Source organism: Salvia hispanica, chromosome 6, assembly GCF_029641045.1.
Source record: "Salvia hispanica isolate PSC_SH4W2 chromosome 6, Shi_PSC_v1, whole genome shotgun sequence".
Taxonomy (NCBI): Eukaryota; Viridiplantae; Streptophyta; class Magnoliopsida; order Lamiales; family Lamiaceae; genus Salvia; species Salvia hispanica.
The window spans coordinates 20,576,165-20,601,968 of record NC_142697.1 but is presented as its reverse complement, the minus strand read 5'-3'; the positions used below and the strand labels follow the sequence as shown (position 1 = coordinate 20,601,968).

General features: G+C 38.5%; 2 protein-coding genes, 1 long non-coding RNA gene and 1 pseudogene across 5 annotated transcripts; 1 reads left to right on the top strand and 3 right to left on the bottom strand.

Annotated features, from left to right (window-relative positions):
* Window positions 1-3,925: 3,925 nt before the first annotated feature.
* LOC125208130 (uncharacterized) lies at window positions 3,926-6,914 on the bottom strand. The gene is made up of 4 exons (XR_007174060.2): window positions 6,669-6,914; window positions 5,013-5,228; window positions 4,483-4,626; window positions 3,926-4,231 (listed from the first exon to the last, which is right to left on the bottom strand). It is a non-coding gene; the product is annotated as an uncharacterized LOC125208130 (long non-coding RNA).
* A 2,748-nt stretch (window positions 6,915-9,662) lies between these two features.
* LOC125206362 (small ribosomal subunit protein eS27y pseudogene) lies at window positions 9,663-10,340 on the bottom strand (annotated as a pseudogene). Its single transcript, XR_016132984.1, has 3 exons — window positions 10,307-10,340; window positions 10,133-10,229; window positions 9,663-10,059 (listed from the first exon to the last, which is right to left on the bottom strand). The product of XR_016132984.1 is annotated as a small ribosomal subunit protein eS27y pseudogene (transcript).
* A 4,972-nt stretch (window positions 10,341-15,312) lies between these two features.
* On the top strand, window positions 15,313-22,871 carry LOC125203797 (uncharacterized). 2 transcript variants are annotated; one of them, XR_016132983.1, is made up of 6 exons: window positions 15,313-16,688; window positions 17,913-18,484; window positions 18,561-18,783; window positions 19,381-21,181; window positions 21,649-21,802; window positions 22,378-22,871. XR_016132983.1 is itself a non-coding variant. In XM_089061912.1 (4 exons), exons 1-4 carry the CDS (start codon window positions 15,441-15,443, stop codon window positions 20,728-20,730), a joined length of 3,393 nt encoding a protein of 1,130 aa, XP_088918038.1. In that variant the 5' UTR covers window positions 15,313-15,440; the 3' UTR covers window positions 20,731-21,209. The 2 variants fall into 2 exon arrangements, 1 of the variants encoding a protein (XP_088918038.1); XM_089061912.1 differs by lacking the exons at window positions 21,649-21,802; window positions 22,378-22,871 and having other exon boundaries at window positions 19,381-21,209.
* Window positions 22,872-23,019: 148 nt separating this feature from the next.
* On the bottom strand, window positions 23,020-25,456 carry LOC125203798 (protein NRT1/ PTR FAMILY 6.1-like). Its single transcript, XM_048102248.2, has 4 exons — window positions 25,031-25,456; window positions 24,730-24,947; window positions 24,080-24,660; window positions 23,020-24,006 (listed from the first exon to the last, which is right to left on the bottom strand). The coding sequence occupies exons 1-4, from the start codon at window positions 25,269-25,271 to the stop codon at window positions 23,121-23,123; spliced, it is 1,926 nt and encodes a 641-aa protein (XP_047958205.2). The 5' UTR covers window positions 25,272-25,456; the 3' UTR covers window positions 23,020-23,120.
* Between the last annotated feature and the right edge of the window lie 348 nt (window positions 25,457-25,804).

Here is a 25,804-nt window from a genome sequence, read left to right as displayed (position 1 = left end):
TTAATTGACTCTTAATTTTCGACTAAAATTGTTCCACACTATATTAAAAGCTTGTGATTGTAGACAATTTATTTCATATTTGTCATTTGATGTGGCATACAAGGATAATCAAATAACTCCTCCCATTCTTATTTCAAAAGACGCACTTATTTGAGGTAGGACAATCTCCATCTCATTCACAAAACCAGAATCAACTTTTTTCCATCGTTTGCAATGATTTTGTCCCATCATTTGGGGTTTATATCCTAAACAGTAGGACGTTTTCAGGTCAAGTGATGGCACAAAATCAACCGTTTACCCCGTATGTATATTTGGATACAATTTTTGTGCAAAATCAAAATTTGAGAGCATTGGCAGAGTGGTACAACCAAGTTATCAGTTTTTAAGCAAAAGAGAACGTATGTAGATTCTTCTTGCAAAGCTTTTGCTCTTTCTTGGCATGTGAAGCTTGATTCGAAGTCTAATCATATGAGTGAAGGAAAAAGGTGATAGTATCATAAAATCATGATAGTTTGATTATTAGAAGCATAATTAAGCATGCATTTCTCTCCTGGGATTCCAACTTTTAGCACGTCTTAAAGAAGACTGCAACTTGATGATTACTCAATTCTCTAAACTATGTGATTCAATTATGATTTGAATCGGATTGCTAGCAATCATTGGGCTCACTGCCCTAATCATTCTCGTATGAGGTTTCCCTACTTCAAACCACATATATTTTGCTTATCATAATGATGTGATTGAGTGCCTTTCTTTATTTTCATTTTTATTTCATTACAACTAAATGGATTAGTATATGGGCATTAATTTAATTAAGAGGTCACCGTCTTGTCAAGAAACCAAATTAAATATACATGAGTCAGGAACTAATTCTCCTGGCAAAACCAGAAATCAATTTGAAATATTTATAATTGTGTGATCTAAAATGTGTGCAAGTATTAACTATTGTATCTTATGATTATCTTAAAATAAGCATTATTGTGTGTGTGTGTGTGTGAAGGGGATGATCATATGAAAATCATCTTTATTGTGTTAACTATATGAACAAATACTATTGTAATATTATTATATAATTATTGTAAATAAAGACGTGATTAAAGTATTGTTATACACACAAATGCATTATTATGGAACACTCATTATTGTATGCGAAAAAAGCATATTTCGTTTGCAAATCAATCACTGATCATTCATATATAAATCAAGACCAATGAACTAAATTAATTACTAGGAGTTTCTAATTACAATGACAAGGTTGATTTTCACCCAAACCTAACCCTCGTTACGTAGGGCATGTTCGGTTTAAAGATTATATCTCATGATTAAATATTATGTTTGTTTATGAGATTGAATCTCTCACAACTTAATCCTAGATGGATAATCATATACTATATGATATGAAGTCATGGCGACTGAGCGGCACCGTAGAGTCTAGTTTATACCACATATCAAATCATACTTTATATATTTATATACAATTAAAAAACTTTTAGGTGGATTCATTTGCCAGAAAAGCAATGTTTATATACATTGGCCTTATCCTACTTACTTCTTGTTCCCTTTTACCTTCCAAAGAATAAGAGAATCGCAAGAAGTTAACATGTGTAAAGATAAATGTCAAGTTTAATTAGTTAAAGAAAGCATGTTCAGAAGAAAAAGAATCCAAAATAGAAACTAATTTTGTAGTAAGAGGAAAAGAGCAAAACTGGGGCCTTTTTTGATTAATAGTGGAAAATTATGGGGCAATATGATAATCAAAGCCATGTGCATCCAATTTAAGGGCAAGATTTTATCATTATTTGAAATGGCATGTTCCTCAACTTTTCTACTAATCCAAATACCATGTATTGGGCTTTACTTTTTCATGTTTATTAATTATTCTATATATATGTTTTATTTCAAGGTTGAATTCTCATGATATTAAGGCATAACCCCTGGATTTTCTTGGTATCTAAACCAAAACATAAAACAAGAGAGATCAAAAGGTTAATTGGGTACCATGTGAAGAGGGGGGAACCTACATTATTGTCTTTTACTTTAAATTCTTTTTGTGGTTAAATAATACTCCAGTACTACCTAACACAGCCCAGTCACACACACAAACTTTACATATGGGTAATTTTAAAAAATAGGTTTGGATCATGCATTGACACTAACTACAAACTGTGGGTGGGATTCAGACAAGGAAATGCTAAGAAATTTATCAGGGTTAATGTGACAAGAGATTATGGTTGAACAAGGACAAAACTTGGCTATACTAAAATATATATATGTATGTTCAACAACAGTTTGAGAACAATGGTCGAAAGTGGAATCACTACTTCAATAATTGAGTGTTCAATTTAGTCTAATTTTATTCAGAATATTTAATATTTAATATGTAAAGACCTTAAATTAATTAAGCTGGCTATGAACAGCAAAACTATTTTTCCATTTTCAAGGAATATATAAAAGTAGAAAATTTGAAAATTCAGGCTGTTTTTTTGTCTTTGTTGATTTTTGATTTTGAGCTCAAGTGATTACTCAGTCAAAGCAATCAATTTGGCAAAGATTAAATTATTGTGGTCTAGCCAAAAAATTCACCAGCATGTGGTCTCAAAAGTGTGAATTTCCTGCCCAAAAATGCTCGAAAAGATTCATTTTAATGTTGTTTTAAAGTAGAAACATGATGCAAACTCCCAAATTTGAGGGACAATGTTTCGTTGCTATCCAGCTTACGTCTGTCAACAAACAGTAATATCCAGTTTTGAATCATCTATTAAGATGACTATGTCCGAGCTCAATTTTGAATGTTGGTTTTCTTTTTTCTTATAAAAAAGGAAAGATACAAATGTTATTGTGGTCAACATAGCCTATAAATCATGCATACAAGAGAAGCAAACTGTATTAGACAAAGTTCTAACTCTATGCAGCTATGCTTATAGGATTTACTCATTTGTGGATACTATTGCACTAATTCTCATCAAGCTTTTTAGTGATTACCAAGATATTCAAACTGCATTAAGACCAAATTTTCAATATGAAAATGTGTGATGGAGTTCTCGAATCTAAAAATTGACTCCTCAATTTTTAAAATGTCTGCATGTGCTTGCAAAGAAAGTGGAATGCAAGCATTAACTAGGAAGATGCACCTACTTAGTAGCATAATCACTATAGACACCCTTGATGGATTGACCATCTTATTCAATCAATTCTAGGATACTGTACACAATCTTTGTCTACTTTCAATTATCTAGACTCTTCATTTATTTCTAATTAAATTTTACTACTGTATATTTTTTCCTGTTGTCAATGAATCTTGATACCATTTGTGATTAGTGAGGTGGCGGCAAACCTTGCAACTTACTTCGTTTGATGATTTTTTTTTTTTTTTTTTTTTGTATAGCATTAGGCATATAGTGTTACACAGGCCAAAGATTAAAAGAAATAAATATTTCAGAACTTATTAGGACTACTATATATTTTTATGAAGTTGGAGTAAAGAGTAAGAGTTGGGAAAGTGGGGCCAACAAAAAAAACTTAAGTGTTAAAAGGCGCAATGCTGTCCTACTAAAACGTGGGTAAGACTATTAGTGACTTAACTTTTCTGTAAATGTAAATGATTTTGCGGCTATGAAATTGGCACATTTGTTGACTATGTTTTTCGTTTTCTCCTCTTCCCCAGAAAAAAACTTTAGACCAGAAAAGAAAAGACAAATGCTATAGTATTAACTAAAATGTGTGCACGTGAGCTCAAGAGTGACACCTAAATAGATATTGCATATCCATGTAGTAGTGGCATATACTGTAGTTGATAACAAGCATTCAACTGCAAATAATAATTATACTTGTTAAAAACCATTCTATGTAAATACTTGTTTTTTTCAACCATAGAGAATTGTAGCTATAGTTTGATGAATGAGATGTATGGTCAACAAAGTAGACATCATGAGGACCAGATTGTTTTCATATTAACTAACTAACATGATCACAAATTCACAATCATGCCAATTCCCAATTTTTCAGCTCACTAGTCACCACAGCAAAGCTAATACATAAACCACAATTCAAAGAGAATAGACACCAGTGTCTCCAGCTATGCGTCGTAGATTGAAATATCTGCTCAAAATCTGTAATGGTGCTCCAAGAATCATCAATCTCTGAACCTTCCTTTTCAATTGAAATATCTGCTCAAAATCTGTAATGGTGCTCCAAGAATCATCAATCTCTGAACCTTCCTTTTCACTTCAACCTGCAACGGTTAGATTCAAGTTAAGGGTCCTCGTGGTTCCTTAGTACATGTGCGGTGCAATTACATATAGATTCAATGTAAGAGTTCTCATAGTTTTTGCGATAGAAATTTTTACTCGAACCACTTCCTATTTATGGTTTACCCATGTTGCATCTCATTGAACTACATCACTTACATTTATACGTATTGAAGAACACCTTCCATGACAGATCTAATGTCCTAGATAGATAGGGTAATAGATTTATTAGCACCTAGATAAAATTCCATCAGCAGATAAGCTGTGCCAGCACTTGAGCTTGATAGATTACCAAAGTGCCTTTAAGATCACTTAGAGCAGCCTCTAGGCTCTTGAGGCAGTCAGGAATCATCTTCCTAGATTCACCCAGCACATTTTCCTGATCAAAATATTTAAAAAAAACAAGTCATACAAATGCAAGAAAGACACAAGCATATTTTATTCAATAAAGATGCTTCTAGCAATTAAAACTCAACAAGCTAATGAAAATCCAGACATGATCATGACAAACTTTGTACCATATATTTCTCAATTAGAAAACTTCAGGTTTGCAGAATCGAGCATTATATTAGATTCAGATTTATATCCTGTGACTGAGAGTCCATCACAAATTTTGAGAATAGGATAGTTCCAAATACAGAATCTAGCATGCATTTATGTTAAAAAGCAAAAAATAAATCCCACATTAAGTTTCATTTGGAGAAAGAGTAAGACAGGATCAAGTAATGATTAGTGAAATTGGGAGAGAAATAGGGCATGATGAACCTTCTTTTTGAGATCATATAAATCAGAGCCTTTTGCCTTCATATCAGCAATTTTAGCGGACTCTCTTTCGACCTCTTTCTCATAGAGTCATAGTAGTGGAGCTCTTTTGTTGTTCTCTTGCATCATTGCATGTCGATGTCTTTATCTTCAGGCTCCTCAATGTCACCATTGTTGTAAAATGTCGTTATATGCTTTCATAAGCACAAGACCAATGAGCTGTAACGTTTTTTCCAAAAACTGCTTAGAATTACTGCCATGTGGTGAAAGTAAGGCTTCGACTAATATTTACCATTCAGAATCAAATAGCTGACAATTACTGTCATATGGTGAAATTAAAACTTCGAATAATATTTACCATTCACAATCAAACTAAAACAGTACTTAATAGAAAGATAAGATCATATTGCTGAAAATATGGTGAGTCAACCAAAACAATCAAAGTCACTTGAGTAATTACTATTTCTAGATCAACTTACCTGTGGAATCAGATATCTACATTTCACACTGAAAAATTTGATTCAAGAAAGACAGAAATGGTGAGGTGTGGTAAAATAAAACGAGACAAAACTACAAGTTGGGCGTAAAGAAGAGGCTGGGAGCATTTGGACTTTTGGATGGCATATATTTGGAGCCCTTTTCGAAATTTCTTTCACTTATAATCCAATAAAAACCACATAAGTGTCTTGATTCACATGTCTTAATTTGTTTAAGTAGCAAACTACTATGCTTTATGTCTAGGTATAGAGCTATCAGAGCTGACTGACCATGACCCCGGCCATCAGGAGAAATGTACTGACTGAGGTTAGGCACCGTACATATCCCTCATCAGCCCAGCCCAGCCTGCACGAGCTGTCAGGCCAAGCCAGCCCAAAGCTGAGCGTTCAAGTTAATCACATTGAATAGCAGAAAGAAAATCTCAAGAAAAAAAATTCCAAAGTATCCAAGTTTACAATTTAACAGTCCACACCAAAACTACATCAAACTTCAGAGTATATGCACAAATGAAATATTGAGGTTGCCGTCTACATGACAGAACCCCACACCAAATAGAGGAAAATCAAGACTAACTCCCAAAGGAAAACTACATTAATCTTCACTGAGAGTGGTCCATTCTAACACCAGTCTAAGAGAACCAACCAAGCAGTCATGAACCCGAAGGCTGTCAACAATATAACAGGATTTCAATATTCCAAAAGAAACATACTCCTTCCTTCTGTCCCATTAAAAATGAAACGTTGATTGTCCCATTAAAAAAGAAATATTTCCTAAAATGGAAACAACATCATCTATCTCTTACTTTATTCACTCCTCATTGACTCATAGAACAACACTACATAAAATCATGTGCCGAAAAGCAAATGTTTCATTTCTAATGGGACGGATATTTTCCCAGATCCTCAACTTTGAACTCCCTTTCCTTAGTTTCAGATAATTAGCAACATTTGATCAGGTCGTCCCCCATAAGCGCAATAATTCACCTTTGCGATTTTCTCAACCTAAATCTAAACCAATATCTTTGGAGCATACTGACATAGCAACCCAACAACCAAAATATAATGAAACAGCGCACAATGAAGAAACAGAATCAGCATATTTCTTCCTATAATGGTGATGTTCTGTTCTGTGGTTCTCACTAGAATATTAGTAACTAATTACCTGGTGACGATGAAGCATTCGACAGAGTGGCTGACAGTACAGCCTCCGCCGCGGAGAATGGGGAATTGGCGGCAGCGCTTCACGGCGTAGGGTGGTTTTCTCACCTTTCTAAGACCACCTCCACCGTGGCATTCCACAATATCACACAAAATAAGCATAAATAAAAGTAATTCTAAACTACTCCCTCCTTCTCCAATTAGGATAAGCACTTTGACCGGACATGCGTTTTAAGAAATGTAAATAAAAAGGTTATTGAAAAAGTTAGTGGAATGTGTGACTTACTTTTATATTAGTTTTATAATAAAATGTGAGTGAAGTGAATTAGTAGAATATGAGACCTATTTAGTGCTACTTTTAATCGAGAACGGACAAAATAAAAAAGTGCTACTCTTATTCAGGGACGGAGGAAGTAATTAAAACCAACCGCCTCCCATCTATGCGGAGCACCCTGCCGCCATTAGAAAAAAGTGAGGGCATATGCCACCTGTCTTATTATATTGGCTGAATATTAAAATATTTGTTATTTTTATTTTTTCACTTTTTATTATTAATTTATTTTATTACTTAATTTTTGATATAGATGTATGTTGTAATAAATTTGCACAATAATAATAATAATATAATTCTACGTCACATTTTCAATCTCGAAATTTTTGTACTACATTAAATTTTGATTGTTTTATTAATTATTAATTTATTTTATTCAATGATTATTACATTTATTTCTATATATCTTTTCAAATATTATGTGAATTATTCTTCCAAAAAAATCATGTGAATCACTCTTCTATAAAATGACGTGAACTACTTCATTTTTTATTATTTTATTTTAATTTTATTATTTTTATTATTTACTACTACACTGTGCTTCACTTTTCTGTATATATCTCACTTAACATGTAGAACTCATCACAAAAGCAAACCAAATAATTCAAATTATCGTCCTTTCATTCATGTTTTGATAAATTTGGTTTTATGGATCCATATCATCCAAATTATCGCCCTTGTTTTCCAAACTATTTTAATTCCCAAAATTATCAACAATCATCAGAATATCCAAGTTCGCAAAATTTTTCAAATTTTGCACCACCTTATCAAAAATCCCCAATCATTTTCAAATCTAGAGTCACAAAACTTTGAATTATCTCCAAATCTAAGCCAAATTCCTATATCTACTGAAATTCTCATATCAAACAATGTCACCCAAAACTTGTTCGGAGATGCCCAACAAGCGAACAAAAAGAAGAGGAGCTCAAACAATGTAAGTGGGGTTGTGAAAGAAAATTTAGCACTTAAGTCTTCTTGGGTCTATGCAAGCGTAGATAGTGTGTGTGGTAAACATCAGAAGGGATATGCACTATGGGTACGTGTGAAAAAATTGCATCATGAAAGTTAAGCAGAAAATCCAGCTGAAATTAACAAAAGAAATGTGGATTCTATAAAAAGTTGATGGAAACGACTTAACGAAAATGCAAGCAAATGGGTGGCTGCTTGCAGAGAAGCAAACGTGCGAAGGAGGAGTGGAATGAGTGACCAAGATGTTGAGATGAAGCTCATAGCATCTACCAAGCAGGAGGCGGCAACAAATTTCAAGATTTGATAGTGTTTAATAAAGTTATGAGCAAACATCTAAAGTGGAGTATTCATGATACAACATAGGTATTTCTTGACAATGAAAATGTTGCTTATGAACATAATGGTAGCAATTCAAAGAGGACAAAGACTTCTGAATCTGGTGAGTATACTATCCCTTTAAATCCGAAAACTCCTACATCTGGACATTCAACTAGTTCTCGGCCTATAGGCAGAGAGACAAGGCAAAAAGAAAAGGAAAAAGTAAGGTAACACAATCTGATTTTTACTAATGCTCAAGTTGTTGCAGAACTTCATGCACTAAGGCTAGCTAAAGATAATGAAAACGAACTAGTGAAGACTCGACTGCATATAGAGCATGAAAAGCTGGAAATGCCCTCTATGAAGATGTACCAAAAAATGTTGATTAAGTTGTTGGACAAAGAGCACTTGTCCCCAGAAGATCAAGAGATGAAACATCAACTAATGGAGATTGTGTTTAAAAAATGAATGATTTTAGTTTGATATGAATTTGGTGTGACAATAAGTTATGTAATAGAAGTATTCGTTTGGTGTGACATTAGTTTAAGTAATATTAGTTTGGTGTGCTTTTAATTATGTAATGTTAGTTTGGTGTGTGTTGGTGTGATCTTTGTTTGTACTTTATGTAATATAAATTTGTGTAATATTAAGTTTATGTGATATGGTCACATGCATCTTCTGCAAAAGCAATTGAGATGTCACAAAGATTATTTTTTTATCACATGCATTTTTTTAGATATGATTTTCGTGACACATGCATTTTCTTGCAAAAGTATTTGAGATGTCACAAACATCATTACTTTATCACATGAATTTATCACATGCATTTGCAGATATGAGTTTTGGTGTCATATGCATATTCCTACGAAAGTAATTGAGATGTCACAAACATCAGTTCTTTATCACATGCATTTGCAGATATGAATTTGGTGCTACTTGCATTATCTTACAAAATCTTTGAAATATCACATGCATTACAGTGTCAACCAAATATTTTGTCATCGCATGCATTATCCTGTAAAAATTAGTTATGTATGTGGGGTCGGGTCATTTAACCCCAAGCCTCTTGAGTCTTGACTAATAAGACATCTTTTACTTTCCATTACAACTTATACATTATTCATGGACTTATAATTTAAGTATTGAATTTAAATAATAAAATAAACATATGTATAGTTAAATCCTGCTTACTATTAATTTTTAATTTCTCTTTTGATACTGAATCAAATAATCCAAAAAATTACGTATGAATGCCAATTTCTATAGTATACAAATAACTTCAACACCACATTTTCGTAAACCATGAACTCGTGGGATTTTCATGGCATACCAACTGCTAGCTAAAAGTTAAGCTATGTATCTCAAAATTATAGAGATCAATTAAAGCGAAAGGTTAAAATTGTGCAGTTATAAAATAAAATTCAGTACTAACAGTCTCCTATGGGCTATAATGTTCTATCGAATTTGGGTTGATACAATTTACCACCAGTAAATAAAATCACAATTAATGCATAATCTCTGCAATATCTAGTGACAAAACCAACATATCGGGAAAAAAAAAACAGATGCAGGATGTGTCGAGTTCAGAGGAAATCCAACAGATCAACGCAACCAAAAAAAAGTAATTCCGGATCTCATAGTTTATCATCTTCAATCGCCCTTTTTTCGGAAGGAGCAGCCCTCGGTGAGCTTGGCGCGTCCGCCCGTGGGCTGGCACAGCACCGTCTGACAGTTTCCGCACACAACCACCGTCTGCGAGTGGCTGAACACAGTAGTTCTGAAGGTTGAAACAAGCATATGTTAACAAATTAATTGATATGAACAAGAATTATTCCAATTCCAAAACCTACATGTTAAAGCATCCCTGGCATTTGACATCCATGAAGAAAGAATTGGGCGATTGAACTAGGCGCTTGAGCTTGTGCTTCCTTTTCTCAAGCTCAAAACCTATTTACAAAAGGAAAAAAGTAAGCGACGTCGCGGCGTGAAATTCAGAAGATTTGCTATCTTATCGATAGATTTACCATTGTTTTCTTCTTTTTTATCTGCCGGAACCCTTCACGGAGAGGAGAGGACGGAAGGGTGCGGATCGCTAAACTGACGCCGGAAGAAAGACTAGGTTAACAATGATTTATAAAAGCTGCGAAATCCGATGCAGTCCCGTAAAGTTACTACAAATTAGCCCAAACTAATCCATTACTTAATTCAATGATTTATTTTAGGGATATTCGCCTCTATTATTAGAAGAGTAGATTTTAAGGTAATTGGTCCCTAAAATTTAGTATTTTCCATGAACTTTAAAATTGTACTTTATATTACAAATTTTGCACTTTGTTTGTTATTTCACACGGAATGCGAAGTACTATATTTAACTAACTTACAAGGCTTTTTTTTTTTATCATACTTGGCACAATTAAATCAATGTGGCTTTCAACTTGACTTTTCATCACACATGTTATGAACTTAAAAGTTATTTAAAATATCATAAAACGTATAACGGTTGCCTACCTAAAATAAGATTTTGATGGAAATATCTTATTTGAGTGAGTTTGGGAAATACCAAACAAAATGCAAAGCTTTGATATAATATACCAATTTCAAGGTTCATGGGAAATACCAAATTTTAGACAAAGTTAATGATTTTAGAAACCAATATCCCTAGATTTTATAAAAAGTTGGTTCTTCCCACGAACTTTCAATTTGACAAATAATATCACGAACTTTATCCGAGTTTATTTCTCACCGGCGATAAAATTTCGGCAAATAATATCCTGATACGATTTTTTTTTTGTAATTTCTCGACAACAACTTCGAGAGTTTCAAGTTCTTCAATCTTTGAGGATAGTTCTTTTTATGCACAACATAAAAAATTGTTCTTTAATCAATTAATATAGTCAAAATTTTGTTGCTGGTGAAAAATAATAAACTCGAGGAAAGTTCGTGCTATTATTTGCTTAGTTGAAAGTTCGGGGGAAAATCCCAAATTATTTTAAAATTCCATGACATTAAGGGCCAATATCTCTAATATTTATATGAATATTATTTTTAGAATCCAAAGGGAATTCGCATTGAACAAAAATACTCAAAAGAAAAAAGACTAAAGAAATAAAATACAGTTTTATTTACTTTATATGTTAATAATAGTAGTAGTACTGATTTTCAATTTTATCTCAACCTGTATAATTTTGCAATTATATGTCTATATTCTCAAATATATATGAATATTATTATCACATCAACTGTTCTCAATATTGATTGTCTAGGTTTGAAAGATATTGTTTAAACTATTAATTTATACTCCATTATATTCTTAATAATGTTATTGCATACTCGGTGACAACGTAATTTAGTTGAAAATGTAACTTGGATAAATGGATGTCCGTTTAATTATAAAATTATAAATATGAACAAACATTTCAAATCATAAACACTGTTGGAAATAGTGTAGCCTTTACACGAACAACTCTTGCTATTACAAAAGAACTAAAAACTAGAAGGTAAATAAAACAAAGTAAATACAATAAAAAAGGAACAAGATGCAAACTATAGTCTTCTTCAAGTCGAGTCGAGGTAACCCTCTCTCCGCAAGACGAGATACGCCCCGGCTAGTGCTCACGGATTGACGCAACGTCCCCAAAGATGAAACGACTTTCCTCCTACTGAGTTGAAGCACCTCAAACTCGTAGGCTCCGACGAACTTGAATTGAAGGCGAGAACCGAGCTATGCAATGCTTCTAAAATGGAACTAGAATGCTTGAGAGATTAGAGAGAAGAGAGAATGATTGTTGGTGTGTTCTCCTCTCCCAAACTCCACCTATTTATAGGATAGGGGAGACCACCTCAAAGGTCTTGACATTAAGGCATACCATAATGCATTTGGAGGTTACCAAAAGATGAAAGGCCAAAGGCCTAGCCTTTTCAAATTTCCCACATGTTTCATGTTTTCCTACAAAAACATGTTAAGAGATAACAACGAGTAGATAAGAGAACAATTAGAGGATCCATCGAACTGCCAGCCTTCTCTTAAATGAGAGATTTTGAAACATGCATCTTAATTGGTTGACCTTTTTAAATTATGAATTAAATTCGCTAACCTTTCAGAATATGAGATTGAGACATGCGAATTATTCACCCTCTTTTTCCCAATGCCTCTGCCTCCGCCTACACCCTCCTCTTCCTGCCGCCTCCGCTATTGCCTACATCCTCCTCTGTGCCAAAGTGGAATATGAATATTGGTGGTTTACTACTCTTCTTTACAAACGTATTTTTTAATGGATTTATAAAAAAAATGAGATCAAAGTGGGAGAAACAATTATTGCAACTAAATATTAGCACTCCCTCCCTCCCATAAAAGTTGAGTCGTATTTCTTTTAAATCCGTCCCAACAAAGTTGAGTCATTTTCTTTTTTAACATAAGACAAAACATCTAATCACTCCTACTTTATTCCATCATTTACTTTTCTCTCTCTTATCCTTCCTACTTTTTTCATCTTTGTTATTTATTTAATATATAAATTCTTAATCTCCGTGGCCAAAAGTTTTATATCAACTTTTATGGGACAGAGGGAGTATTAAATTATCAATTTAATAATGTAACATATACTACTATTAGAACTCCCATACGTAACTGAGTTTTCGGAAATTCAAAAGGAAAAATGATTTGTGGTGTGACATACGATTGAATTGCCAGTGACTGGAGTGGGAGAGAATTTTAATTGAAAATTTGAATAATTGGGTCAAAATATGATGGGTAGTTTGGTTAATTTATAACTACTAAAAAGGAAATAACTAATAAAAAAAAAGAGAAATATATAAAAAAATAAAAAAATGTTTATTCTGAAAATTCTCATATCTTAATTCTATATTCCTGAAAGATTAGCTTAATGCCTAATCTCGAAGGGTGAGGAAATTAATGTAATCCTAATCTCGAAGGGTGAGGAAATTAATGTAATCCTAATCTCGAAAGGATCGAATTGAAAAATACTAACGTTAGAGCATCCGCAATGGTAAATAGGCCAGCCATAGGCCAGCCATTCTCTCCCCTGCCACGTCAGCAACACTCAAAAAACCCCCTGCCACATCAGATTTAGGCCAGCCATAGGCCAGCCGCAATAAAAATAATTCAAAATACACTACATTTACGGAATTAAAATACGGAATTAAATTTACGACACATATACGGGAAAAATAATCCATTCCATTAAAAAAAAGTACAAATTTTTTTTTTAAAAAAATACATGATTCTTTTCAAAAAAAAAAGGGCTTCAACACACGGGCCCCGCCGATCTCTACTCCTCGTCGCCGTCTCCGTCGTCGTCGCCGCCCCCGCTGCCGCTGCCGCCACCCGTGGTATCTGAGCCCACGTCGGAACCCGCAAGCCGTGCCCTCGCGGCGGCTAAATCGGCACGCATGCTCTCGAGCATCTCCTGAAGAAACATCTTCTCCGTGGGGTCTGTGGCGGCCCTCCACTCCTGTAAGACCTTGTACATCTGATCCCGCGTATGGTTACGCGAATGGAGAGTGTACTCGAGTGGGGCGGGTGGGAGGGCGGAGGACTGGACCTCGCGGGGCGATAGGGGGGATCCGCCCCTCGCAGCTCGCTGCGCCCGCTTCTGGCCAATCGGGCGGGGGCGACCTGTAAATGAAGGAGGAGACGGAAACTCCTCGACATCCGGGGGGAGGTCGTGGGATCCGCCGCTGCTGCCGCTGTAGTCGCCTCTATAGTTCAGTCGCTGCTTCTTCGGCCACCCAGCGTTGCACCCCGCCCGGAACTTCTCGGAGTCCTTCAGCAACAAGAAGCACTCCCAGAAGGTGAACTCCTTATACTTCCCCTCCACGGGGAACTGACCCGCGGCTATCCTCCGGGCGTCCTCCTCGGTCTGCCCACTCTTGAGCTGACGGAGGGCGTTGGCGTACAAGTTCGCAAAACGGCCCACCGCGGCCCTGGTGCGCTCCCACCCCTTCCGGACCTCCTCGTTGCTGAAGTCCTTCCCCTGCGGGCAGTGCCTCCTATAGGCAGCTCTGATCTTCGCCCACATGTTGACGACCCGCTGGTTGTTCGCAACCAGCGGGTCGTCGCACACCTCCAACCAGCCCCTGGCCACCCCGACGTACTCATCCTCCGTCCACTTCCTCCGGGTCGGGGTGTGGTCAACCGCGGGCTGCGATGACTCGCCAACCGCCTTCGCCTTCCCCCTCGTCTTCTTCTTCGGCGCGGCCCGCCTCGCCGGAACGGGAGTATCCGGATCATCGAGATCGATCCCCATGTCATGCAACGACAGAAGGTCATCGCCATCGCCAGTGAACTGCGTCTCCGCTGGGGTCGAAGTGTGAGACGACGCCGTCAAAAAATCAAGAGACGGCCGATATACCGGGTCCCCTCCCGGTGACCCCTGCCCCTGCAACCCCCCCTGCATCCCGGGATACATACCATGCTGCACCCCCCCTGCCACATCATCCCCATCATCTGCTGCAGCATCATCTGCTGCTGCATCTGGGGCATACCCCCCCACCCGGGCGCTGACTGGCCGCCGCTCCCCTGGCCGCCCGTCATCCCCCACGGCATACCCCCCGGCATCCCACCAGGCATACCCCCCCCGGCGCACCAGCCATCATCTGATTCCAAGGGATGTTAAATCCCGGGCCCATCTGCCCCCATCCAGATCCCACAGGTACTGTGGGAGTCTGAGAGCCACTCGTCGCCGGGCTGGACTCGTTGTTGTGATCCATCGCTCAATAATGCTCTTGTACAGAAAGTTAGAGAGAGAGAAAACTCGTTAAAACAAGTGGTGCAAATGAAAATGAAACGAAAATCGCGTTTATATAGGTTTTTTAAAAAAAAAAAAAAAAAAAAACGGAAAAACCCGCTGGCCGATCGCTAGCCGATTTGGCGTCTGCAATGGCGGCCAGCGACGAGCGATCGGCCAGCCCACGCCGATGCGCTGGCCGATTTCGCGCTGACCGATTGCAATGGTTCGGCTAGCCGATCGGCTAGCGCGACGAATCGGCTAGCTTGCGGATGCTCTTACAAGAATGGAGATGACCTCTATTCCCATCATAGGCTCATAGCATAGCTAACACATTAACACCATCTCAGACTTTGTCTCCGTTTCTTCACCTCACTCCGATCCGATCACGAAACCATTCGCCGCCGGCCAAATGCTGTCGCCGGAGCTCCAGTCCCGGGCTTTCCGCCCTTATATTTCCTCCTCCTCCAGCGCCCCCTCATTCCCCACCACCTCCTATAACGGAGAGCAAAACCCTAACCCTAGTCCTCCGACGTCCTTATATTACGGCGTAGCAGGCGGAAGAAGCGGCCGCCGCTCCAGTTCCTCTATGAACAACTCTCGCCTCTCCCCTTCCTCGTTTCTCCACAATGCTAGAATCGCCCTTGCACTCGTCCCGTCCGCAGCCTTCCTCCTCGACCTCGGCGGTGCTCCGGTCGTCGCCACCATTGTTGTTGGACTCATGATTGCTTATATCCTCGATTCTCTTAATTTCAAATCCGGTTCCTTCTTCGCCGTCTGGTTTACTCTCATCGGCGCGCAGATTGCCTTCTTCTTCAGCTCCTCGCTCTACTACACCTTCAATTATGTTTCCCTTGCTATTCTCTCCGCCTTAACTTGTGCATTGGCGAATTTTCTAATCGGAGTTTGGGCATCGTTGCAGTTCAAGTGGATACAGATCGAGCACCCCACTATTGTGCTCGCTCTCGAACGCCTCTTGTTCGCATGCGTTCCGCTAATAGCTTCCACGCTTTTTACTTGGGCAACAGTTTCTGCGGTGGGTATGTGGAATGCTGCTTACTATCTCATGCTTTTTAATTGCATATTCTACTGGCTGTACTCAGTCCCCCGTGTATCCTCGTTCAAACTGAAGCAAGAAGTGAATTTCCATGGAGGTGAGGTCCCCGAAGATAGTTTCATTCTTGGGCAGCTTGAATGCTGTGTGCATACGCTGACTCTTTTGTTCATTCCCGTGTCGTTCCACATTGCCTCTCACTATTTGGTTATGTTCTCATCAAGTGCTGCCATCTCCGATTTGTTTCTGCTTTTCTTCATCCCCTTTCTGCTTCAGCTGTATGCATCTACAAGAGGGGCATTGTGGTGGGTTACTAAGAACGAGTACCAGTTGCAGAGCATTCGATTCGTCAATGGTGTTGTGGCATTAGTTGTTATTGTTATATGCCTGGAGATTCGAGTTGTTTTCCATTCATTTGGGCGTTACATTCATGTCCCACCACCATTGAATTACCTGCTTGTCACCATCACAATGCTCGGAGGAGCTGCTGCTGCTGGTTCTTATGCTCTTGGTATGGTTTCTGACGCATTCAGCTCACTGGTATTCACTGCATTGGCTGTCACTGTCAGTGCTGCTGGAGCGATTGTTGTGGGATTTCCTATCCTGGTATGTAGTTTTCTGGTCCATATATGACTTTGGTCATCAGATAGTGTGATTTTATTATTGTAACCCCTTGTTTGAGGATTTGTTTTGTGCATTTACATCTTTACTTACGACTTGCCTTTTCTTTTTTACATTGGCATGAACTGTTAGCTTCTGATTTCTGAATGTTATTGATGCATTCTCTGATATTGTTTTTTGAACTTCTATGGAATTATTTAAGGTTCTGATACTTTGCTGATGGTGCTATCTCTGGACTAGTTGCTGTAGAAAAATCTTAGTTAGATGAGTCCTCATTACCTATTAAGGATTCTTGGTTTAACCAGTGTAAGATTTACTATTACAAAGGGGATACCGAGTACATGGGAAGGTTATCTAGAAAATGCTTGTACACACACAAACTATTCTCCCTTAGCCAGTTTGCACACCATTATATAACTCGAGATTGAAAGTTCTCTAGAGAGTCACAATAGGATGCATGCATTTTTCTTTCTTCTCTGGTGGCCATCAACTGTTGCACCAACTTTGTTCTTTTAAGATTAGATTTACTAATCTCATTTATGTTAGGCCTTTAGCTTCCACTGTCGAGTGATGTTTTGTCCAAGAAATTATGAGTATCAAGACATTCTCCTTCTCGGCCATGCCAGGATGTATGTATAACATATTCAGCAAGGAAGTTTCTAGCGGTGCTACTTTACTATTTATCCTTTAAACCTCTACTTGGACATAGAAAAAAAAACATGGATGGGAAATTACTAATGATCTATTAGTGTATTATGATGTGTAGTCAAATCCATCGGTTTAGATTACGTTTCTTCCTGAGTTCAAAACTCATACATATTTCTGCAAATAATCATCCACTATATACCCATCAATATTGAACAAATACATAGTCAATAGTGTCTCACAGTCTCACTTGCATAAGCATTTTAGGTTTTAAAAGAATTTTGGTTTCAAAGTAATGATGTGATTTGGTTGCCAAGACTTTATATGCTTAATTGCATGGTGAACGCATTTGCCGACTATTCTTTCCGTTTTCATTCAGAAAAAACGATCTAGTAGGTTAATAATTATCCCCATTTTATGTTTCTGATTTCCAAGATCAGAAAAGAATTTAGAAAGCAATTATTACTGGAAAGTGGAAAAAACTAATGTATATAGTCATCCAAATTTCTCTTCTTGATTTATCAGTATAAGTCATGCTAATGAATGACACCTTTTACTTTACAGTTCCTTCCACTCCCTTCAGTAGCTGGATATTGTTTGGCTCGTTTCTTCACAAAGAAGAGCCTGTCATCATACTCTGCATTTGTTGTGTTGGGGAGTTTGATGGTTGCTTGGTTCATGATGCATAACTACTGGGATCTTAACATTTGGATAGCAGGCATGTCATTAAAATCCTTTTGTAAGCTAATAGTTGGCAGTGTGCTTCTGGCTATGGCAGTTCCTGGTTTAGCTGTTCTTCCTCCACAATTTTTTTATCTGACTGAAGCTGGATTGATCGGCCATGCATTGTTGTTGTGCTATATTGAGAACAATTTTTTCAACTACTCAAATGTGTACTACTATGGGATGGATGATGATGTGATGTACCCGAGTTATATGGTTGTCTTGACTACTTTTGCGGGTCTGGCCGTTGTCAGGAGACTTTCTGTGGACCGGAGAATTGGATCAAAGGCAGTTTGGGTTCTGATTTGTCTCTATTCTGCAAAGTTATCTATGCTTGTTATGGCTTCAAAGAATGTGTTGTGGGTTTCAGCTGTTCTATTGTTAGCAGTATCTCCTCCGTTGCTGCTTTATAAGTATTGCCAAAACCTTTTTCCAATTGTCAATGTTGCACTTTTTCCGTATAAACTTAATGGGTTTGGTTAATTGCAGGGATAAATCTAAATCATCAGCGTCAAAGATGAAACCTATTAATGGTTATGCACATGCTGGTGTGGTTGCTTTGTCAGTCTGGTTTTGTCGCGAAACAATATTTGAAGCCCTTCTGTGGTGGTATGGAAGAGCTCCATCTGATGGCTTGCTTTTGGGTTCTTGCATTCTCTTAACAGGCTTAGCTTGTATACCAATTGTCGCTCTGCACTTCTCCCATGTCATGGTACAATTCTTTATTATTATTTTGATTGCATATTCATGTTTTTCCGTGATTAATATTTAATAGAATTCCATACTAGCAGTAACTTACCCTGCATGTTGCTAATAATGTTTTGACTTGATTTCCACTCTGAGCAATCTTACGAGAGATCATTTTACTAAACATCTCTTAATGTGTCAGGGTTTGTATTTTTTTTAATTTCTATCTACTTTTACTTGTGGATAGCATCAAAAGGTTCTTTATACCCTTCTCCAGAAGTAGTCTATCCCGTATACTACTTAAAAGATTAATATCTTCTTTTGCATTGTTTGTCACTTCTAAGAGGGCATTGCTGGTTAGGATGTACGCCTAGCAAATAATCCCTCGGTCCCACTCAAGATGTCCACATTCTTGAGTGGCACGGGATTTTAGGAGTTGTTAGGTGGAGTAAATAGAGAAAAAAATAGTTGAATATTTTACTCAGGAGAGAGGGATTTATTTCCAAATATAGAAAGTGGACATCTTGAGTGGGACAAACTAAAAAGGGTAGATAGACATCTTGAATGGGACGGAGGGAGTACTTTATTAGGACTAACTGAAGATTTTCCCATTTTTACTCAGGCCACAAAAAGATACTTGGTGTTGGTCTTAGCAACTGGTCTGCTATTCATCATGATGCAGCCTCCAATTCCTCTAGCATGGACTTATCATTCTGATCTAATTAAATCCGCGCGTCAATCTGCCGATGATATTTCCATATATGGCTTCATGGCTTCAAAGCCCACATGGCCATCATGGTTGCTTATTGCAGCTATCCTTCTCACTCTGGCTGGTGTCACCTCTGTTATACCAATATCTTACATTGTTGAGTTGAGGACATTTTATGCCATTGCTGTGGGAATTGCTCTTGGCATTTATATATCTGCAGAGTATTTTCTTCAGGCAGGAATTCTGCATGCCCTCATCGTTGTTACCATGGTTTGTGCATCTATATTTGTGGTTTTCACTCATCTACCTTCCTCTTATAGCACCAAGTTCTTGCCCTGGGTGTTTGCTCTGATTGTGGCCCTATTTCCAGTAACATATTTACTGGAGGGTCAGGTGAGAATTAACAAGACTTGGCTAGGAGAGATTGTTGCTGAAGATATGGCTGAGGAGAATAAGTTTGCGACATTACTTGCTGTTGAGGGTGCAAGGACGTTTCTTCTTGGTTTATATGCTGCAATCTTTATGGTTATAGCACTTGAGATAAAGTTTGAGTTGGCTTCACTTATCCGTGAAAAGTTTATGGAAAGAGGTGGACTTCGGCACAGTCAGTCAGGTGAAAGCAGTTCAGCTATGGTGCCTCCTAGACTGAGATTTATGAAGCAGCACAGGGTCTCGACTATGCCAGCATTTACTACAAAGCGGATTGCTGCAGAAGGAGCTTGGATGCCTGCAGTTGGTAATGTTGCCACTGTAATGTGTTTTGCGATATGCTTGATCTTGAATGTGCATCTGACAGGGGGATCAAACAGTGCTATATTTTTCTTGGCGCCTGTTCTGTTGTTACTCAACCAGGATTCAGATTTCTTTGCTGGATTCGGTGATAAGCAGAGGTACTTCCCTGTTACTGTTGCTATCTCCACGCACTTGGTGTCGACTGCTGTGTATAGTATATGGGAAGATGTGTGGCATGACAATACAGGATGGGGCGTCAATATTGGGGGACCTGATTGGATCTTTGCCGTCAAGAATCTTGCCCTCCTTGTACTAACTTTCCCAAGCCACATCCTTTTCAACCGTTTTGTTTGGAGCTATACGAAACAGGCTGATTCAAGGCCCTTGCTTACCATACCGCTTAATCTACCACCAATCATAATGACAGACATTATGAAGATCAAGATATTGGGGCTTCTTGGAGTGATATATTCCTTGGTTCAGTATCTAATTTCGAGACGGCAATATCTTTCAGGGTTGAAGTTTATTTAGACAGATGTGTTGAATGTGTTATTGTGAATTTTGAGGTAAAATTTGCAAGTTGGATGTGGCTAATTTACCCTTTTTGTTGCTTAATGGCACATGCGATTTTGGGGAAAAGGCTGAGCTGCATGCGCATGTGGAAGCAATTGCATTGAAGATAATTCATGGAGATGACGACGTGCCTCTTGCCTGTAATATGTACTGAGTGACCTAGGTTGCTCGCCAACTCTACTTCAGATGGAAGAGTAGGAAAAGGGTCAATTCGATTTATACAATGAAGACAATTGCGGGTCCTGCGTAGTTCAATCAACTGTGGTGATCTTCCCTCTCACCCTACCACAACTCTCAGTCTCTCCTTTTGGTCGCTCTTTTTATGTGGTAGTGAAAAATGGAATTAGTATACGGAAAGAGAGTGGAGAAAGTCGCTAGAATTATCGAAAAATAAGGCTGCAGCTTGCAGGTTTGGTTGTAGTGATGATCATTGCCCACCTCCTCCTTTCATCTACATTGAAAATATGTAGATATAGAGCATATCTGACAAGTAAAATAACATCGATTTGAAACAATACGTTCCCCTGTTTCAAGGCCAGAGAATAAAATAAGATAGGATGATAAAGTTGAAAAGTAAAAAGAAAATAAAAGAAGACATGGGATAAACTAGGAGAAATTGGAAATGTTTGATTAATCGAACAACTTTGGAGAAAATATTCGTTGTGAAAGAAAATAAAATCTGGTACCCAAAAAAAAAAATCACACCTTTTGGAAATACTCGTATATTAAACAGATTTGTGATAAACCTTTTTGGATTTAAACATTCTAGGACGGAAGCTTATATATACAGGAATGCTTTTAATTATTTCCATTATAAATTTAAAATTGCGGCGAAAAGTTTTAAAGTAAATTTTTATTTATGTCGTCCTCGCGCAGATCATGCACAACCCAATCACCACAAAATACAAGAACAGAATCAATGGCTTTCTCCTCCTCGTGCACCACTCGCGCCACTTCTGCGGCGTGGGCGCTTAAAGACCAGCTCGCCTCGCTTTCTCTTCAACGTCTGGGAGAAGCTTCACTTCATTAGGTATTACTGTCTTCACCAATCGCCCTGTTCATTGGGTTTTCTACACTACAATCTTCTTCTCTGATGGCTTATAATTATTGTTTGATTCGTTCTCTCCTTGAATGATGGATCTGATTAATTATGCTGGTTGTCGCGAGTAGTTTAACTTAAATTATGGCGAATACAGAATACCTGCTGCTATAATGGATATCGATATCATAAATTGTATAGGACACGCATGCACAAGAGTACCGAGTAATTTCCATTCCAATTAAGCGTGCTGGCTGCACCAGTTTTCACTCCCTTCTTTCCTACTGCACATTATTAGGCCAAAATCAAACCCTACTGTCACCTTTTATGTTATTTTCTCTTATACTAGTATGCTTTAGACAAAAGTAGCCTTTAGGTATAATAATACAGAATATAAAGGACAATTAAGTGTTTCAGTATTTATATATTGCGTCTTTGCAATTTATTTACAAAGACAAATCGTCTTATTCAAACAAATCATTTGTCCCTACCTTCACAAGATGCAATAGAATATGAGGGATGTTAATTTGGAGGAGGGATATGTCACTGCTCTTGTTCGTTTTCAGGGAATTCAGTTTGATGCAGTATACCATTATGCGTTTCATTTCTTTTGCCTACCCCCAAAACTGCAGGAAGATCAATCCATGTAATGACTCTTGAAGACGACAAGTGGCAGGCCGCTGTATATTTTTTCAAGAAGAAAGAAACTCAAACTGATCTTGGATCTGAATACAAAGTCAATAATGGTTATATGAAACCTCAACTTAAAGGGATTCTGGGAGGATCAATGCAGGTCTAGACGTAATGTTGTTCATGATACTTCACTATCTATGTTGTCATCTTTTCTATTGTTTGAGTGATCCTACTGTTCTAGCTTGCTAGTGGTTCCTACCACACTCTTACATTCTCCATTATCATGCCTGTGAAGAAATGATTGAGTTATACTTTATCTAGTTTACTTGGAAAGTTCCAATTCCTGTTTATGGAACTTGCCGGTGACTGTGTAGATTTTTGTTACTTTGTTTTGATTCCTAAACATTGCCTAAGAATTTGTCTGATATATACTTGTATATATGATAAAGTTAAATCTGAATTTTGTATGAGTAAAGCAAATTTGTTTCTCAATAACTGAGAACAGTCCGGCTCTTCAGGAATGTGTAGGTTTGTGTAATGAAGTATTTTGACATGCAGATGAGCTATTAAGACGATGACCTTTAAAGGTACGGTACTTGATTGAAGACACCGGTTACAGTTACATTTACATTAAATTGGAAGAAGGAATTATAACATCAGACTACAGAAACAAATACTAAGGTACTGTATGATCCCTGGTGCTAAGTTGCATGATTGCTTGTTCTCTTATCTCTGTCACCTGCTTTGCTCTGTATTGATACCTATGTGCTGCGAACAAAAACACTCCGAAATTGATCACGCTCATGACTGTAAGCAGCCAGTAGAAATGATCAAATCGGCCCGTGTTTATATTCTGAGACAGCCAAGAGGGTCTTCTTTTCTCTTCATCGCCCGTGACAGACTTGACAATGTTGTTGAGTATGGTGGCTGCAAAACAACCCAACCCACCAGCAACCGCAGCGTATGCAGATCCTATGCTTCTCATGGCGTCCGGCGCCTCTTCATAGAGAAACTCCAATAATCCGACAATGCAGAAAACCTCAGCAATGCCGATCAAGCAATACTGTATGAGCAGCCAGTATGCACTCAGGTCCGGCATGGGGGTCAGGAAACTAACCTCGTAGCTGTTTTCTATGGCATAATGTCTCCTGTACCTCTCGAAGAGTCCAGCCCATGCCACGGACACAATGGAGACAGCCAAGCCGATGCCCACCCGTTGCAGTTGGGAAGCACCGTGAGGATGGCCTGTTATTTTCCGGGATAATGGAACAAACACTGAGTAATACAATGAGAGCAAAAGGAATATGCTGAGTCCAGGGAAGACGGGCATGCACGTTACGGGCAGCTTTAGACGGCCCATGTGAGTGTTTAATGTGTACGCTTGCTGTACTGATAGAGTTAGAAATTCTGTTAAGACAAGGTTGAGCATAATGGTGCAAGCTGGAATTGGGACCAGTTTGATAAGGATTTTTATCTCCTCAACTTGTGTGACTGTACAGAGCCTCCATGGGCTCGCATCAACGCCGTCTTCTTTCAGCTTCAGAGCTGCCTTGTCCAAGCATCTGCAGGTTCATATCAATCCCAAATCATCAAATCAGGACATGGTAATGATGTCTCTTTCAAAGAATCACTTACCTGAAGTCATCTGTGTGTACGATCTTGCTGCTACCCTTTATGGCTGATCTTTTGCCAGGAAGCTCGTACAAGCCAACTATCTCGCTGCTCTGAAACGAAGCTTTTCTCTTCCTAAAGGCGGCAACCAGGACTTGTGCCACCCGGGTGAGGGGGCTTCCACCAGGTAACCTGTGCCTATAAAGAGGGGTTCCGATAAAGAAAACCAGGTTCGAAATGCCCATAGCTGCGGCTAACGAACCAAAGGCGCTACCCCATCCGTGTTTTATCTGAATGTACACTATTACTGTGAATGCCACAATTGCTCCGATGGTGACTGAGAGGTAGAAGAAGTTAAAGAATCTGTCAAGATGCTTCTTGTAGTCCCTGCTTCTTTCGTCAAATTGGTCCGCCCCAAATGAAGAAACGCACGGCCTAATCCCTGCGGCTCCAAATGCAGTAACGTAGAGAACTACGTAGAGGTAAAGCATCTGCCATGGCTTTGCAGGCTCACAGTTGCCAAAGAGAAGGGCAATCTGATCACATTTGTCTTGATTTGGCATCAGACTAGTTATGGTTGCACACAATGTGATCCCTGTTAGACCCTTTCAAGAAATAACAATTACTTTAGATATAGATCAATCAATATGTTTGAAGTCTGAAAAATTGCTTACTGCAAGATAGATGGTGGTAAAGATGGCTATGGTCCAGTATCTCCCAAGATATGCGTCTGCGAGGAAACCACCAAGCACGGATGACGCCTGCGATATCCCTAAGAAGTTGTTGACTGCGTTAGCAGAGGCCTCAAAAGGGCGGTGCATCACGTAGAACATGAACGCCACCATGTTCACAGACAAACCAAAGTAAGCCATTCTCTCTGCCATTTCATTCCCTGCAAAAAGTGGAACTGGATAAATATCATCAACTTTCTAATGTCTCTGAACAAAAAACACCAAGTGCATATTTTCCTATTACCAAAGATGAAGAAAGCAGCAAGCCAGCCACCGGTCTTGGACACGCTGAGCTCAGAAAGTGGCTTCCCGCGGATGCTCACCGGCGTTGCTCCTCCAGTGTAACCGCCCCCAAGAGCCGTCCTCCTGTCGTCGGATTCAAGAAAGTACAGACCGAGCCGCTTCCTCTGCTGAGGCGCCTCTACGCTCACCGGAGTCACGGGGTCGGGGAGCGGCTCGGGTGACTTGATCTCCCGGGAAGCCATGCATGTGGCTGCGCCTGAATGCTGCTGCTACTTAACAAGCCCTGTTGCTGTTGCCGCTGCCCTCATCTTGAATTGCAGCATTATATATTCAAGGCGGCCACTAAATTTGGTACATCGCTATCATATTTTCTTCATTTAATTGGTGTCAAGACTATTGGAAATTATTGAGGAATGCAACGTCAAGATGAAGAGGAAGGAAGTATTAACATGTACACATCATTAATTAATGCAGCAGCTGCCACCGGCAATTGGATTAACCATTATCTTCATTCTTCCCCTAATTATTACAGGTATGCATATTGTCAAAATAAACGTACGGATGAAATATTTTCATGATCATGTCGCACACTATTTTATTGAAGTGACTTCAAAAATTCGATCTTGAGTAAGAATGAAATACTAGGAAAATAATTTCAACAGAAATGTGCATTGAGTTGATGAATTTTCACAGTGATGACAGATTGCAATCAGTGTAATGAATGTATGAGGATGGGTGCAATAAAGAGTGAACCAACTACCATGTGTGGAGCTAG